Source organism: Lagenorhynchus albirostris, chromosome 1, assembly GCF_949774975.1.
Source record: "Lagenorhynchus albirostris chromosome 1, mLagAlb1.1, whole genome shotgun sequence".
Classification (NCBI taxonomy): domain Eukaryota; kingdom Metazoa; phylum Chordata; class Mammalia; order Artiodactyla; family Delphinidae; genus Lagenorhynchus; species Lagenorhynchus albirostris.
The window spans coordinates 61939887-61956719 of NC_083095.1; the positions used below are offsets into that span (position 1 = coordinate 61939887).

The 16833-nt window shown below is 40.0% G+C and overlaps 1 protein-coding gene across 2 annotated transcripts in view; it reads left to right on the plus strand.

Moving 5' to 3' along the window:
• Positions 1 to 16833, plus strand: part of SLC25A21 (solute carrier family 25 member 21) — a 534640-nt gene that overhangs the window by 318626 nt on the left and 199181 nt on the right. For both annotated transcript variants that reach the window (XM_060143361.1, XM_060143344.1), the window contains one exon: positions 7063 to 7111. In XM_060143361.1, the coding sequence (XP_059999344.1) occupies positions 7083 to 7111 (29 nt within the window). In that variant the 5' untranslated portion in view covers positions 7063 to 7082. The remainder of the gene's footprint in view (positions 1 to 7062; positions 7112 to 16833) is intronic.

Genomic DNA, 16833 nt, shown 5'->3' on the forward strand with positions numbered 1-16833 from the left:
TGAGTTTAAAAAATATATGCAAACTTCGCTTACAAGTGAGATTTTCATCAGTTTAATAATTTTCAAACTTTCTGTTTCTGCATTCAAAGTATGATTTTAAAAACTCACTGATTTTAAAACTCTGCCTAAACTTTTCTTCCTCCCTTGTACATGCTCTATCTACCATGATTTCTAGACCATAATGTATGCATATGTTTATAACTGAAATGTGTTTTCCTAAATTCTTAAATCAATGAGATAATAAACTCTATGAGAGCAAGAAGTATGAACCAGGAAAATTCCTGCACTCCCTTTAGATTCATGCTAGCGGCCATGGCTTAGGGTTAGTTTCTTTAGAAAAATACATGCTAACAGTAAACTTCCATGAAAATATTTGCTTCAGAATTTTCAAGGAAGGCTGTGGCTTGCCCAAAAGCATAACATTTAACAACATCTTTCAAGCCTGCCAAATCACATTGCCTAAAATTTAGCCAATTCAGTATGCATAATATTAATTTACTGTGCCGCAAAGGTAGTGCACTTTAACTATTATTAGGGGAAAGTATAATATATTTGATTTCCATTTATGAGTCTCACATTGCTTGTAATTCAGTAGGGCTACCACATTTTCTGGGCAGGCTATCAAATAGGATGTTGTAATGATTTGCTTGACTAGTAGAGTAGATGAAAAAATATCAGTTCTGTCTGTAGCTGTTCTATTTTTGAATTTCAGATGTACACAGTTTGAAACCATTTATTCCCTCTGTGGTTCTCTTTAAAAAATAAAAAGATTCTTTTATATTGTAAAGAGTCATAGTTTTAAAGAGTTAAACATGTCACACGAAATCAGTTAAGGTAATAGGATAGTGTGAATTTCAGAGAACAAATGAGAAGTCTTAGGTTTAATTTGAAAATGCCAAGGAAGGGGCTATAGTACAATGCAAAAATTTTTGGTTTGATAAAAGGAAAACATAGGTCTTACTTGTAACTGATATCTTGGGGATGCTTGAATGCCTCAATTCTCTGTCTGCACTGCTATTCCTTTGTGTCTTCACGGAGATGTTGAGATGTTCTCTGATTCGTAAAATGTTACTTAATGAAATTATCTTTGGAATAATCCATTCTTTCTACAAACGAACTCATAACATTTCAGTAGACTTACTCCCTATATTAGACATTATCATGGATTCCTTGAATGACTGGGTGAATTCTCTTTGTGTACACTAAATTCTTAAAACTTCATCTTATACGTACCACTGTAAAGGAATCCCATTATTGTGTCAGGTTCATTATTTTATATCATTCCATTTCTTTTTTCAACAAATATTTATTGAGCAACTATTAGGTGTCAGGAATATTCTGGGTACTTAGTGCATATCAGTGGACAATACAGACAAAGATCTCTGCCCTGGTGAAGCTTATATTCTACTGGGAGAGACAGGAAACAATAAACATAGAAAAGAAGTAAATAATGTAGTATGTTAGAAGTTGATAAATACCATGGAAAAAGGAAAAAGCAGAGCAGCATGAGGATTTTTTTGGTGCTGGGGTGGGGAGGACCGGACCTCTGCGTTAGACTGGTCAGATTACTCGTTGACCATGTGAAGGAAGTTGGCCAAGTAGAATCTGGGGCAGGGGCATTCCAGACAGAGGAAATGGCTAGCACTAAGGCCAAATGCTGAGATAGTCCTGGCATGTTTGGGAGACAGCAGAGGCCACTGTGGCCAGAGTAGAATCAGTGAGGGGGAGAATAGTAAGAAAGTTAATTGATGAGAGAAGTAATGCAGGCCCGGATTATGTATGGCTTTTCTCTGAGTGAGATGGGGAGTCATTACTGACCTGAGGAATGACATGAAATAACTTACATCTTAAACAGGATCACTTGAGTTGTTGGGTGAGAATAGATGGAAGGAGTCAAAGGTGTATGACGGGAGACGTGTTAATGAGGTGCTGCAGTTAATCAGCTGAGAAACGGTGACCATGACTTAACCAGAAAGGGGGCGAAGGCACAGGCAGTAAAGGAAGTCAGAGATGGTAGAAGTCTGGTTATATTTTGAAGTAGAGCCAATAGATTGGAAGAGGATTTTGAGAGAAAGGAGTCTAGGTTGACTCTAAGGTTGAACAGGTTGGCCTTTGTTTTGGATTTTTTTGTTTGCACCCTCCCTATCCCACCCCTCCAGGCGGTCACAAAGCACCGAGCTGATCTCCCTGTGCTATGCGACTGCTTCCCACTAGCTATCTACCTTATGTTTGGTAGTGTGTATGTGTCCATGCCTCTCTCTCGCTCCGTCACAGCCTACCCTTCCCCCTCCCCATATCCTCAAGTCCATTCTCTAATAGGTCTGTGTCTTTATTCCTGTCTTACCGCTAGGTTCTTCATGATATTTTTTTTTCTTAAATTCCATATATGTGTGTTAGCATACGGTATTTGTCTTTCTCTTTCTGACTTACTTCACTCTGTATGACAGACTCTAGGTCTATCCACCTCATTACAAATAGCTCAATTTCATTTCTTTTTATGGCTGAGTAATATTCCATTGTATATATGTGCCATATCTTCTTCATCCATTCATCCAATGATGGACACTTAGGTTGTTTCCATCACCTGGCTATTGTAAATAGAGCTGCAATGAACATTTTGGTACATGACTCTTTTTGAATTATGGTTTTCTCAGGGTATATGCCCAGTAGTGGGATTGCTGGGTCATATGGTAGTTCTATTTGTAGTTTTATTTATTTATTTATTTATTTTGCGGTACACGGGCCTCTCACTGTTGTGGCCTCTCCCGTTGCAGAGCACAGGCCCCGGATGCGCAGGCTCAGCGGCCATGGCTCACGGGCCCGGACCCGGGCACGATCCCGTGTCCCCTGCACTGGCAGGTGGACTCCCAACCACTGCGCCACCAGGGAAGCCCTATTTGTAGTTTTTTAAGGAACCTCCATACTGTTCTCCATAGTGGCTGTACCAATTCACATTCCCACCAGCAGTGCAAGAGTGTTCCCTTTTCTCCACACCCTCTCCAACATTTATTGTTTCTAGATTTTTTGATGATGGCCATTCTGACTGGTGTGAGAGATGATATCTCATTGTAGTTTTGAATTGCATTTCTCTAATGATTAATGATGTTGAGCATTCTTTCATGTGTTTGTTGGCAGTCTGTATATCTTTGGAGAAATGTCTATTTAGGTCTTCTGCCCATTTTTGGATTGGGTTGTTTGTTTTTTTGTTATTGAGTTGCATGAGCTGCTTGTAAATTTTGGAGCTTAATCCTTTGTCAGTTGCTTCATTTGCAAATATTTTCTCCCATTCTGAGGGTTGTCTTTTGGTCTTGTTTATGGTTTCCTTTGCTGTGCAAAAGCTTTGAAGTTTCATTAGGTCCCATTTGTTTATTTTTGTTTTTTGAGTAGGGGTGTTAAGGCACTCAGGAGTCCCATTTTGAACATGTGGATTTTTTTTTTTTTTTGGCGTTACGCAGGCCTCTCACTGTTGTGGCCTCTCCCGTTGTGGGGCACAGGCTCCAGACGTGCAGGCTCAGTGGCTATGGCTCACGGGCCCAGCTGTTCCCCGGCATGTGGGAGCTTCCTGGACTGGGGCACGAACCCATGTCCCCTGCATCGGCAGGCGGACTCTCAACCACTGCACCACCAGGGAAGCCCCAAACATGTGAATTTTGAGATGGCTGTTAGATATCCAAGCAGAGATGTCAAATAGGCAATCAGATATTTGTCTAGACTTTGAAAGGGAAGTCTGGACTGGAAATGTAAATTGGCAAGTTGTTGGCATATAGATGGCAATTAAAACCATGGGTTGGAATGAGATCACCAAGGGAGTGAGTGTAGATAGAGACCTTCCTGAGTGAATTTCATGTATTTAGCATTATTTACTCAGTGGGCCGATAAAGTTAAATACTCCCTCTTCTCTAAGAACTCATGGTTTGTATTTGACTACACATTTTCACAAGTGCAGGAGATGCCATTCACATAGACTACAGTGTCTGGAGATGAATATTTCATTTGCCAGTATGGGGATGGGGGGAATGGTGTGGAGAGACAGTTATATATTTCTCTATATTATTGGCCATAGTATGGTGTGATAAATGCTATCCTTGATATATGTAATGGAATTGTAATATAATATTGGTAATGTAAAATGTAATATAACTGGCATATGTCATGGAATTGTAGAGAGAGGAAATGTGAATTGACTCAGTGATAAGAAGTCAGAGTAAATTTAGAAAACGCTGTTCTCAAGTAATTTATCTTAGAACAGATAATGTATAATAGCATTGTGTATAGTTAAAATCAAAATTAAGACCTGAATTGGGGGCTTCCCTGGTGGCGCGGTGGTTGAGAGTCCGCCTGCCGATGCAGGGGACACGGGTTCGTGCCCCGGTCCAGGAAGATCCCACATGCCGCGGAGCGGCTGGGCCCGTGAGTCATGGCCACTGGGCCTGTGTGTCCGGAGCCTGTGCTCCGCAACGGGAGAGGCCACAGTGGTGAGAGGCCCGCGTATAGCAAAAAAAAAAAAAAGACCTGAACTGAAGGATCACTTGACATTGTCCTTTAATAATCTATATTCAAGTCTACCTTTGGGCACCTAGTTTGTCTTCTGCATTCCCCCATTTTATTGCTAAAAAGGTTACTGAAGACATTGCAGCACTGTTCATAGGTGAAGGCAGAGGTGGACCAGGAAGGAAGGCACAGGAATGACAACAGCATTCTAGGTTTCTGTACTTGAGGATTCTGTTAGGAGTTAGCAGGGGTGGGGTGTCCCTTGGTCAGTCCATCAATGTGGTCCTGTACCTTCCATTGTCTCTTTTCTGTGGCTTAGTTTGGAAAAAAAGGGTCTTCTGCTTTACGTTGTAAGCATTCTAAATCTCCAAAGTAAAAAAACAACCATCCCATCCACCACCCATTCTGTGAAGTGTGATGCCTTTATTGTGACTTTCTATTCCCAGCTTTAAGGATACCCTTGAGTCCTCCACCAGTGGTTATAGGCAAAGTAGGTAAAAATTGTAGAAAATGCTTCCTGGTGAAATAGATATATTCTCTCCCTCTCTCTCTCTCTCTCTCTCAAAATTTTTTTGCAAGGTCTTTACCTTACAGAAATCAGCCTTGTGTCCTAGGATGAATAATCTCAAATATAAAGCACACCCAGGCCACAGCTGAATTAAAATTTTACTTAGAAATTGTAAATATTTGTATTTTCTGTCATTCATTTTATGAGAACCATGGCATAGTTCCTTGAAGACAGTTGACAATTTGACAATAAAAGTAAACTGTTATGCAAGACTAGAATTGGAACAGAACATAAATAGCAACATTTCACACTGTAAATAGCAACACTAAATCACTGGGCCTAAAACTTAGTTTTATGCATATTGCTGTTCTCTGTTCATTGTTTTCCCTTTACATGTAAGGTTGTTCTCAGTGTGTCACTTCTGTGCCCACTTTTGAAATTCTTCATTCTTTCAGGCACTCTTGATGCTGCATCAGGCTATGTCCCAGCACTGAGCACAATACCCTGCATGCACACCCTTCTCAAGAATCATTTGTCAGTCTATTAGGTGTTGAATCATTGGTCACTTTCTCACATTTACATAGCTGCTGAACATCTGGATATGTGATCAACAACATTGCAATTCTACATTCAAGTACTTCCTGTGCTTTATTTCATATCATATTTGTCAGTATTTCTCCATCCTTGCTTGCTTATTTGGGTTATGTTCAAACTAATGAATAAATGTAGAATAAATTGCTGCCAGTTCAGTTCATCTAGAGAATTAGCTGACATAGTGGCATGTGCAGTAACCCTAAGCAGCATTAATTTATTTATTCCACAAATTTTTATTGAGCTGACTGCCAACTATTGTGCAAAGTGATGGGGATATATAAAGGTGAATAAGGCAGGTGGAATCTCTGTCCTTGTGGAGCTTTTAGACAAGAAAACAGTTACAGTGCAATGTAATAACACAAGTCCAGGGTACTGTGGGAGCACATCAAAGGGTACCTGTATCAGAATTAGGTTCAGGTACGAGTGGCAGAAAACCCAAATAGCAGTAGTTTAAAGGAAATGAAAATTTTCTTCAACGTGAATGTCTGGAGGTAGACCAGAACTCCATGATGTCACGGACTACTTCTGTCTTGTTGCTGTGCTACGTGTGACCTCCGTGCCCAAAATCACTTCATTGTGCAAAATGGCTTCTCCTGCCCTAGATCAGCATTCCACCAGAAGGAAGTAGGAAAAGGAAAGAGAAGAGCAGCCTCCTTAACTTTAAAAGACTTCCTAGAAATTGCTCAAACCACTTGCACTTACCTCCCATTGGCCAGAACTTGGTCACATGTGACCTAGCAGCAAGGAAGGCTGGGAAATATAGTATTTATTCTGAGCAACCAGGAAGAAAAGGGGATGAATACTAGGGGACAACTAACAGTCTCTGCCCCAGGATTTCTGGGAAAATAGTTGCCCAAATTGAAATCTGAAGGTAAGTAGGATTCTCAGAAGAAGTGTATGTGTGTGTATCCTCCCAGGAGGACAACATTCCAAAGAGAAGGAAAAGCTCAGGGAATTGAACACTGAAAAGAAACTGTTCTCCTTGGATGATAGTATTTGTGCTCTTCTTCTAGTTGGGCATTGACTCTTTCAGACTTAGAGGTGCTTGTGACACCGGTACATCCATGCTGTGATGAGAGATGGTGAATCTACCAAAGGGGAGAGGGTTGGAGCATCACTGCTTATGTGTTTGCATGTTAATAAATGTGACTGGGAGCAGTGGGAAGGTTAATGGACAGATGATTAGATTGTTGGGAGAACATACTAATAGAAGTGAATATCACTCCTCTGTTTAAAATCTCCGTTTGTGCCAGAGCACTTACAAAGAAGTAAGCACTCCTGTGTCTTGCTCCCATAGAAACAAAATCATGTTATTCATTAGTCTTTTGCTCCTAGCTTCTATCACCTGTCATGTCCAAAGTCCCGAGTTTTTAATTTGAAGATTCATACTTGAGAAACCAATAGGGTCAAGGAAATAAGAACCAGTGTTTACATGAGTGTTTACTGGACTTTTCTTTATCATCTTTCAGGTCTTGTAGAAATTTGCCTGATGCACCCTCTCGATGTGGTGAAAACCAGGTAAGGTTCTGCTTGAACAAGTTTTATTGACTTTGGCTGATATCCAGATTAAGATCTGTCAGAACACTAAATGCTAGAACTTGTCCTAGGCCGGTAGCTTCTCCCAAAAATGGCATTTATATTTACTTCTTAAAGAAAATACGATTTGACAGATAAAATGTAAGCAGTGAAAAGCATTTCTGGATAGGGGTCCTCTGAAAGTATATAATATTTTACTGCCTTCACCTGACAACCACAAGGTATAATTTGTGACTAAACTGCTAAGCGAGGGAAATTTATCAAAATGATGTAAAAACTAAACTCTATCTAGTGAATTATGACAGCCGACTTTCATTTGGCATTGCATATAACATATATGTTATATAGCATATAACAGATTGCTATTTAATAGTGAGCATTTTGATGTGAAACTCCAAAATTTCAAGTAAACTTCTTAAATGGTGCTTAAAGAATTTATTCCTACAACTGTTTGCCAATACAAAGTGCCATATTTCCTGGAAAATGCCTTCGCTCTTAAATGCCTTAAAATCAGGGCAATGTATTCAATCTGTTTACCAAGAGAAGAAAACATCTTGTGGGTTTTAATATGATCTAGAGCAGTTTTTTAAAAGTTAAATCCATGGCTAAATTACTGAACTCTATTTTTTCATATTAAAAGCTCTGAAAGTATAGTGAAAGTTTCCATTTATTTGCATTGTGTAAAACCCAACAGCGTACCTAGGCTGGAGCTGAACAGCAAAAAGTGCCACGCAACAGTGATGGTCAAAACAAACCCTTACTGCCACAATTAGGAAATACTTGATGAGTCAGGCTGGTCGTTGAAGGGACATGTTGCTTACTTTACCTACAGAGGCAACAGAATCTTAGTTAGGCTGGTTGCTGAAAGCAAGGGAAGGTGTCTGTGACATGCAAATAATATTACATTTCTGATAGAGATAGAGAAGATGAGAATTTGGCTTCTATCTTAGCTTGGGAAGCTATAACAAAATTTCATAGACTGGGTGGCTTAAGCAACAGACATTTATTACAGTTCTGGAGGCTGGGAAGTCCAAGATCAAGGTGCCAGTCAACTTGGTTCTTGTTGAGAGCCCTCTTCCTGACTTGTAGACAGTCACCTTCTTGCTGTATCCTCATGTGGTGATGGAGAGAGGAAGCTCTGTTGTCTCTCTTTCTTCTTATAAAGAACACTAATCCCGTCATGGGGCTCTACCCTCATGACCTCATCTAAACCTAATCACCCCACCGCCACCAAAGGCCATCATATTGGGGGTTAGGGCTTCAATATATGAATTTGGGGGGCCGCAAACATTCAGTCCATAGCAGCCTCAAGTCGCCAAACCCGAACAGAGAAAGAAGGAAATCCAAAGTTATATTCAAATGTAAGGTGGGTGTACTTCCTGGAGCATCTTTTATAGAGAGTTCAGAAACAGAAAGCAAAACTCACTGGCCTTTCCTTCTTAGTTTCCATATTAACCTTCTTTGAAAAGCCAGATTATTGTTAATCTCTCTGAGGAATAAATTGTCTTTTTCATTTAATGGTAATTTCCTAAATTAGTGCAGTGTTCAAATGAGCAAGGAGAAATAAGAATGATTTAAACAAGACCATATTGACATTACGGTTACTCATTCATTCCCTCAATCCTTCGTTCATTCATTTAGCAACATGTATTGAGCACCTAGTGCTTGTGGGTTCTAGGTTATCTCTGCCCTCAGAGAGCTCACGATCTGATGAGTTAATAGGAATCTCATCACAATGAATTTCAAAAACGATATCATTTCATGGTACTGGATATGAATCAGATATTTCTTGAAATGGATGTGCCAGGTTACTGGGGCTTTATGTCTTCTTTGTTATATAGATATTTTTATGAAAAGGGCATTCATTGATTAGAATTAGTCACACACCCTTACCTAACTTCAAGGGAGAGGGAAAAGTACAATCCTTCCAGGGACCCTGAAGGAGAAGGGAACTGGATGGTGGATGGTATTTGACCTGCATAACAATAAAAACTGTGTTGAATAAAGACTCACAATCATAGAATAAACTGAAAGCCCCAAACTTTTGCAGTTGGCTGAATCAGAAGTAGAATATGCAAGATTGGTAGCATTTATCACTGGGCACTAACACACAGGTGGTAGCGAGAGGACAGGACAGACTAAATTATTGCCGAAATCTTCACTATTATAGTACTGGAGATGACCACGTTTCTAAATAAGAAAAACTGTAAACCATAAAGGATAATTCATGAAATCATGTAGCATTAGTGCTGTAGCATTAGTGATTTTAGCAGGTTACTTTTTTTAGCAGGTCACTGTAGCATTAGTGATTTTAGCAGGTTACTTTCCTTAATGACATCCAAGGGCCTTGGATTCTAAATTGTAGCAGGCATTGTCAAAGTGGGGCATGGGATACACCAGGCCAAACCTCACTTGCTTCAGTTTTCTGTGGGCTGTTTTAGCCTCTTCTCGGATATTTTCCTTGAAGAATGGGCCAATGAATTAATCTGAGCATGGAAATGGCTTATTTCCCACAACATCTCATGTGCTGGAGTATGGCAAAATCAATCAGTCTAGTCTTTTGGGGTTCTATTTGTACCTAATCCTTTTCTCTGTGGAAGGAAAGAAAATAGATTCTAAAAGTGTACTTCCAGATTCTTTCTTCACAGGAATTTTTCTTTCATCATTTTTTTTGCACTCTTTAAATTACCGATTCTGTTACACCTGGCTCGAGGGAGAGAAGAGGTGGTGGTGTTACCTAAGCCCAGGCACCAGGACTACCTGGTGAAAGCCAGAACTGCCGTAGATCTGTCGAGTGGTAGCTGGTCTCAGAGGAACCCCAGCCACCGCCAGATTTCCTGCCTGAGGCAGACAGGGAGAGGGGAAATCCTCTAGTTTCTCTCTTCTCTCTACCCTTTAGTCACCGATCAGTGCTCCTATATGCTGAACCCAAGGAAGACTGGGAGGCCCAGCCTGGCAGAGGGCTGTCCCTCTGCGTAACAGAACAGAGCAGGACAAGGGAAGAGTGAGAAATGGTCTGAAGACAAACAAACAGAACTGACACACTGTTATTTTAGTGGGATTTGGAGAAAGAGCTGACATAAACATGCATTTTCTTTTTTTAAATTGAGACATAATTGACATATAACATTATATTAGTTTCAGGTATACAACATAATGATGCAATGTTTGTATATATTGCAAAATGACCACCACAATAAGTCTAGTTAACATCCATCACAGTGCATAGCCACAATTTTCTTTTTCTTGTGATGAAAACTTTTAAGATCTACTCTCTTAGCCTCTTTCAAATATACAATATAGTATTATTAACCATACATTACATCCCCAGGACTTACTTATTTTATAACTGGAAGTTTGTACCTTTTGACCATCTTCATCCATTTTCCCCATCCCCATCCCCTGGCAACTACCAATTTGTACTCAGCATCTATGAGTTTGATTTTTTTTTAGATTCCACATATAAGTGAGATCATACGGGTATTTGTCTATCTCTGCCTGATTTATGTCACTTAGCCTAATGCCCTCAAATTCCGTCCATGTTGTTGCAAATTTCCTTCTTTTTATGTCTGAATAGCATTCTACTGTATATATATGATACATCACATTTTCTCTATTTATTCATCATCCATTGATGGACACTTAGGTTACAAGCATGCATTTTCAATTCAGCATGTTTAACAGGAACTCACTTTGCATTTTAAAAGATGATTAGAAGTTGTAACTGATAAGAAGTAGCTTATTCTCCTCCATGTTAAGTGTGGCTCTAGGGATAGACCCAATGTGAGCATAGGCTAACCACATGACAACAGCCTTGTTCTAAATGTCCCCACCTGATTTTGCAGAGGAGATGTGGCTAAGATGCCGTAAACATGGTAGTTAGGTAGAATCAAGGTCTCCTTTGAGATTCTCCCCAGAGACATGCATATACACTGTTTTATAGTTCTGTTTATACACCAAGAACTTTGTGTACAGTTACGGTTGGACGCCCAGTTAAGAACCCATACCTACAAATGACAAGACTATTCACCTGTATAACTACGAAGACCAAAGGTAGTTTAGTTTCTCACTTTATATCCTCCAGAGATTCATATTAAATAATCAGTAATATCTCATACATCTCTCATATTGTCTCTGTCTCTTTCCCTGTCTCTCTGTCTCTCCCCCTTTCCCTTCAGCTTTCCTTTCCCTACATGGGCTTCATTTTTGGCATGGCTTCTCTCACTTGGCAGCAGGTGGCCTTAGCAGCTTCAGGCTTACATGGTCCTTGGTGTTTGTATTCTCTCTGAGACAGGATTACCTAGTATTTAAGAACCCTGGCTCTAGAGTTAGGCTGCCTGGGTTCAAATTCTGCTTCTTTATCATCCGTGTTACAGCAGCTACAGGGAAGTTACTTAACTTCCCTGTGCCTCCGTTTATCTCATCTTCAAATGGGAATAATGTGGTACCTACATTATTGTAGGAAATAAATAACTATACATAGATATATAGTTATATGTATATAGTTATATATATATAGTTACATATATATAGTTTTATATATATATATATACACACACACACACACATACCTATATATGTATATATATTTATATGAAAGCATGGTGTTTAATACTGTGTCAGCAAAGGAAATGGGAACTACAAAGACAAATGGGGTTTATAAGGTAGTCAGGGAAACATGAGGGAAAATACAAAGTGTGAGAAAGGGGAAGTGTTTAATGTGGAGTCAGAAGGTTTCAACTTTCCAAGCCGGAAGACTTGTGTTATGTGAGCACTGCATTTAAATCCTTCCTCAGAAGGGTGTTTGCAACTAGAGAGTCCTTTTGGCTCTGAGGGCAGGACAGCATCAGTTTCATCTATGTGTTCCTGTTGACATCATTCCACACATCATTTTAGGGCTGTGTGCTGACATTTTTAGGTAACCCCCGTGGCAAGCACAGTGTCTGGCCTCCAGGAGGTGCCCAGTGAATGCTGTTGAACAAATGAATAAATGAGTATTGGGAAACAATCAGAAATAATAGCCCTATGAGTTCTATGGCCAAATTGGAATGTCTAGAAAATGAGTAATATGCAGCTGTGTTGTCTTCATTGAAAAACTTAAGATGTCATGAAAGAGATGGGAAGTGAGAATCTGTTGAAATAAAAAGGGAGAAATGACTTGATAGGATGGTGGGCAAAAACATTTCAAACTTTTGGTGGAGTTTTGGAGACTGGACTGGGGAAGAATGAGATGAGAGGGTTTCCAGTAGGCGTGTCAAGATGAAAGTTGGGTGAAATGAACCTGCATACGGCATTGAAGGTACGGAGGCAGCATGAGTGACAAGCTTTGAGATGAAAAGCAAAATGCTGGACTTCATCTAGGACAGCACTGGCTAATTGAAATACAATGCATGACACATACATAAATTTAGGTTTTCTAATAGCCATAGTTTTTAAAGTAAAAAGAAACTTTTTATACCGTTACTTTTAACAATATATCTCATTTGACTATATCTTATTTGAGCTCATTTATCTAAAGCATTGTCATAGCAACATGTTAATCAGTATAAAAATTATTGAGATATTTTGCATTCTTTTTTTTCATACTCAGTCCTTGAAATCTGGTGCCTATTTTACACTTAGAGCACATCTACATACTGATAGTCACATTTCAAACGCTCAATAGCCACATGTGGTTAGTGGTTATGAGATTAGACAACACAAGCCTAGAGTGCAATGGGGAAAGGACTTCTTTAAGGGGAAAGAGAGGTGGTCCAGTGGTTCCTTAGTAAGAAAAATACTCTTGCTTAAAATGGGTTGACAGTTGCAAATAAGCAAGGTCCTAGGTGGGAGGGAATTTTACTACATATGCATTTAATGGTCTGTACTGGTGTGTAGAGAGTAGTATTCAAAACCCCACAGATTTATGAAAGTCACAGTCCAAGGGGGTTTTAGCTTACATCCCCTGCACACTTATTCCCAGGAAGGGAAATGGCTCATTGTGCTTCAGGAAGACGGAATTACTAAATTACTAAGGTGTTCATTCTCTTTGGCCCAGAGTCATTTTTCATAATTTTTTTTTTTTTTTGCGGTACGCGGGCCTCTCACTGTTGTGGCCTCTCCCGCTGTGGAGCACAGGCTCCGGACGCGCAGGCTTAGAGGCCATGGCTCACGGGCCCAGCCGCTCCGCGGCATGTGGGATCCTCCGGACCGGGGCACGAACCCGTGTCCCCTGCATCGGCAGGCGGACTCTCAACCACTGCGCCACCAGGGAAGCCCCATCATTTTTGTTTCGTTTCATTTTTGAATGGGGCATAAATCAGGTACAAATGAACTAAGTTACCCATCCTGTAAAGACTGAACTTCTAAAAGCCTGTCCTGTCAAAGAGCTGTGAGGCACTCTTTTTGGTGGATGCTGGAGAAGGCGGGGAGAGGTCGGGGTGTGGAGTGTCCTCACAGCTCCTTACAGATGCAGTTATAGGCTGCTGGTGAGTGGACAGGCCAATACATACCTTGGCTTTCATCCTTCCTCACATTAGGACTTAATTTGCACCGAGAAGTCTTATTATACTTCTCTCCAAACATGTGAATTACTGTGTGAATTCTAAAGACTCACATGGTTTGAAGATTTGGTATCCACATGTCATTATATAAGTGCTTATCGGGCTTTTACTGAAGCTGTTGAGATTGATTTACGCGCTCTCTCTCAGTGGCTCCCAAACCCCAGACCTGCTGAATCTGAAACTCTGGGGGTGGGGCCTATGGATATTTACGTGTAACAACCTCCTGGGTGAATCTTAAGCCTGACTGGTCACTGGGTCAGCCTTTGGGAACCATGGCTGAATACCCCATGGGCAGTTCTGTAAAACGTCTTCATGTAAAGAATTCTTTTGTGTGTGTGTGTTAAACATCTCATTAACCTGTGGTTCTCATTGGGTTTTTTTTTCTGTATACCGCTTTGTTAGCAGTGATGGGAAGTGGAAGGGCAGAGGTTTCCCTGCGGAGGTCATTCTGTGGTTTGTGAGAGTGATATGGGAATATATTATCTACAGCCAGAGAAAACACATTCTGTCATACTGAGTGAGGTTACAGGGGCAAAAAATCAGTGCCAGGCGATGGGAGAGGAGTGAGCGTTGGTTGTTACAGAGGGAACGTAAATGGCTCTGATGGGTAAAAATGATTTAGAGGCATAAGCCCACCACAAACTTTATTAAAAAGAGAGAAATCTGAGGACAGGCTATGGTGAGAGGCTGCTTTGTGGGGAGCCCAGCAGAGAGCAAGGACCTGGGGCTGGGGAGCATCCACAGGCTCCCTTTACAGGGGGAGGGGAGCACAGCAGTGAACTTGAAAACGAACACTTAATTTAGAGGTTGGAGAGGGGACATTGAGCAGCCATTGGGGCCAACAGAACAGCAGGGTGGAAACAAGGAACGAAACTTTTTTTTTCCCCCCAGTAGATCCTTTAAAAAGAAAAGAAAAGGAAAAAAATCCTTTTATAATGGGGAGAGAACAGTGGGAAAAGTTCAGGATGGAGTATAAAGTCAAGGCAGTAGAGTCTATAGGATTAAAAACATTACAGAGCAGCTGAGAGGGTTATTTCCATATGTTAACGATTTGTCCGTGGTATAAAACATTGAGATCACATTCAGGGTTAGACCATCGTTATGCCTGATTTTTCACCGTGCATAGAAATCCAGGGCTGGACCACTGTCATGGCTTGTTTCTAACCATGGAGAGAATGTGACTGAAGTAAAGCAAGCAAGGAGTAGAACCACATTTTTATAAACTATATTTTTGTTGCGTCTTTGTCATTTAGCTAAATCAATCAGTGGCAACTCATAATAGTATGAAATGGTTACAGAATCCCAAAAAACGTTGGTGTAACTTCAACTTTGCTTTTGAAGTTGCATGACCATATCTGGGTTTCTCTGGGATTTGTTTTATTTAATTGAAATGTCTTTCTGTACTTACTGAGCCAAAGCAAGGAAGTCCTGGGTGGTGGGCACACTGCAGCTCTGCATTGATTGAGTATGTCATTCTTTCCATGTAGTCATCATTAAAGATTTTATTTATTAACATAATCAAATAAAAATGGTGCACAGGATGGATAATATATTTGGAAGGGGTAGAGGTGACAATTAACTATGCTGTCCTTGGCATGTTGTAGGGCTGCAGTGAATATGTGTTAAGTGAATAAATGTGTGCTTTAAAATGCCATTTGCTCCCACCTAAGTTCTTTATTACAAATTATAAATTCGTCATTGCCAATGAGTTCATGCAAACTTTAAAAGGTCCCACATTTGTATAGTGATTTAATTAAAAAGACTAATATAATCTAAGCTTGACCCTAAAACAAGATAAAATAATCCTATTTTGTGCATTGTTAAGAATGCTGCATGACGTTGTAGATACGTGTGACTTTCTGGGGAAAGACAGAAGGTTTGGGGATGAGAGACCATAACCCCATGAAGAGATTTCATTAATATTACTCCTGGGATTCTTACTTTGACAATGTTCTGCCTCTTTGGGAAACAAGGGTTGTATCTACACTGTGGAAAACTCAGAGGGGCCCACAGTAGACAGCCCACTGAACATAAAACCCAGGCCATTGGCGGGGCTGGTTGCAAAAGCTTCCTGATCCATAGGAAACACTCCATGTACGTGGGCCTTTGCTGCTACCGAACAGTTTTAATCATTTCTCCAGTGGCCCAATAATAATGAGGAGGAGATAGAAACAGAGGACATCTAAGGACCTGTTGCTCTGAGGCACTGGAGAAAAAATTGGTCCCAAAGATCTTATGCAGAATCTTGCTACCATAGACTAAAATAATTTTTCAAATTTCTTAATAAGGAAAAAAAACTTTTCTTTTAAAAAAATCCAGCCAGTTCTCCCTACATAAAATAACATAGTTCTATTAGGTTAAATCAACTGTAATTCACTTTATAATCTTGAAATATTTCTAATCTTTCTTTCTTTGTCTTCCTTTTTCTCTCTTTCTTTCTTTCTTCCTTTCTTTCTTTCTTTCTTTCTTTCTTTTTCTTTCCTCCCTTCCTTCCTTCCTTCTTTCTTTCATCCTTTTATTTTCGCTTTTTTGTAAATGGAGTTCTTTTTAAAATTACTTCCGAGAGGAGCATACTATTTTTATGACTCACATTGTGGAACCTTTGTAAAATGTTTCATCTCTCCTTAATTTGTGTTTTTGTCTAAATTTTTAAAATACAGATTTGGTGTTTGTTTAAAGGACAGTAGCTATTATTCCTCAACTAATGAAATGGGCTTAGAAGATTCTCCCTTAGCTAATAAGTAAGGCGTGTTCTATTTTGACACTTCTGTCTTCCTTCTGCTTAACTGCAAAGGCTTCTTCTTCTAGAGGAGCCCAGCCTGGAGGATGAGGCAAAGTATCTGTCCACTCTTCATGCCTGCCAATGGGCTTCTCCAGACGTCCTTTTTTTTTTTAAGCTGAAAGGTAAATAATTCTTAAATGGCTTTCTTATCTTTGTCATGGGAAAGTTAATTACTTCTAAAGTGAGTGTCAGCATGAAGACTACTTCCTCTGTTCCCCCGCCCCCCACTCCCCCCACCCCGTCCCCATCCAGGGTTTTATCCCAATTGCTTTAAAAATTGCAGCAACTTCATTTAGTGAATGCCCATCACAGGTTCCCCTATAATGAGATATTTTGCCTTAACCATGGCTTAGATTCCAATTTTGGATTATTAGAATAGA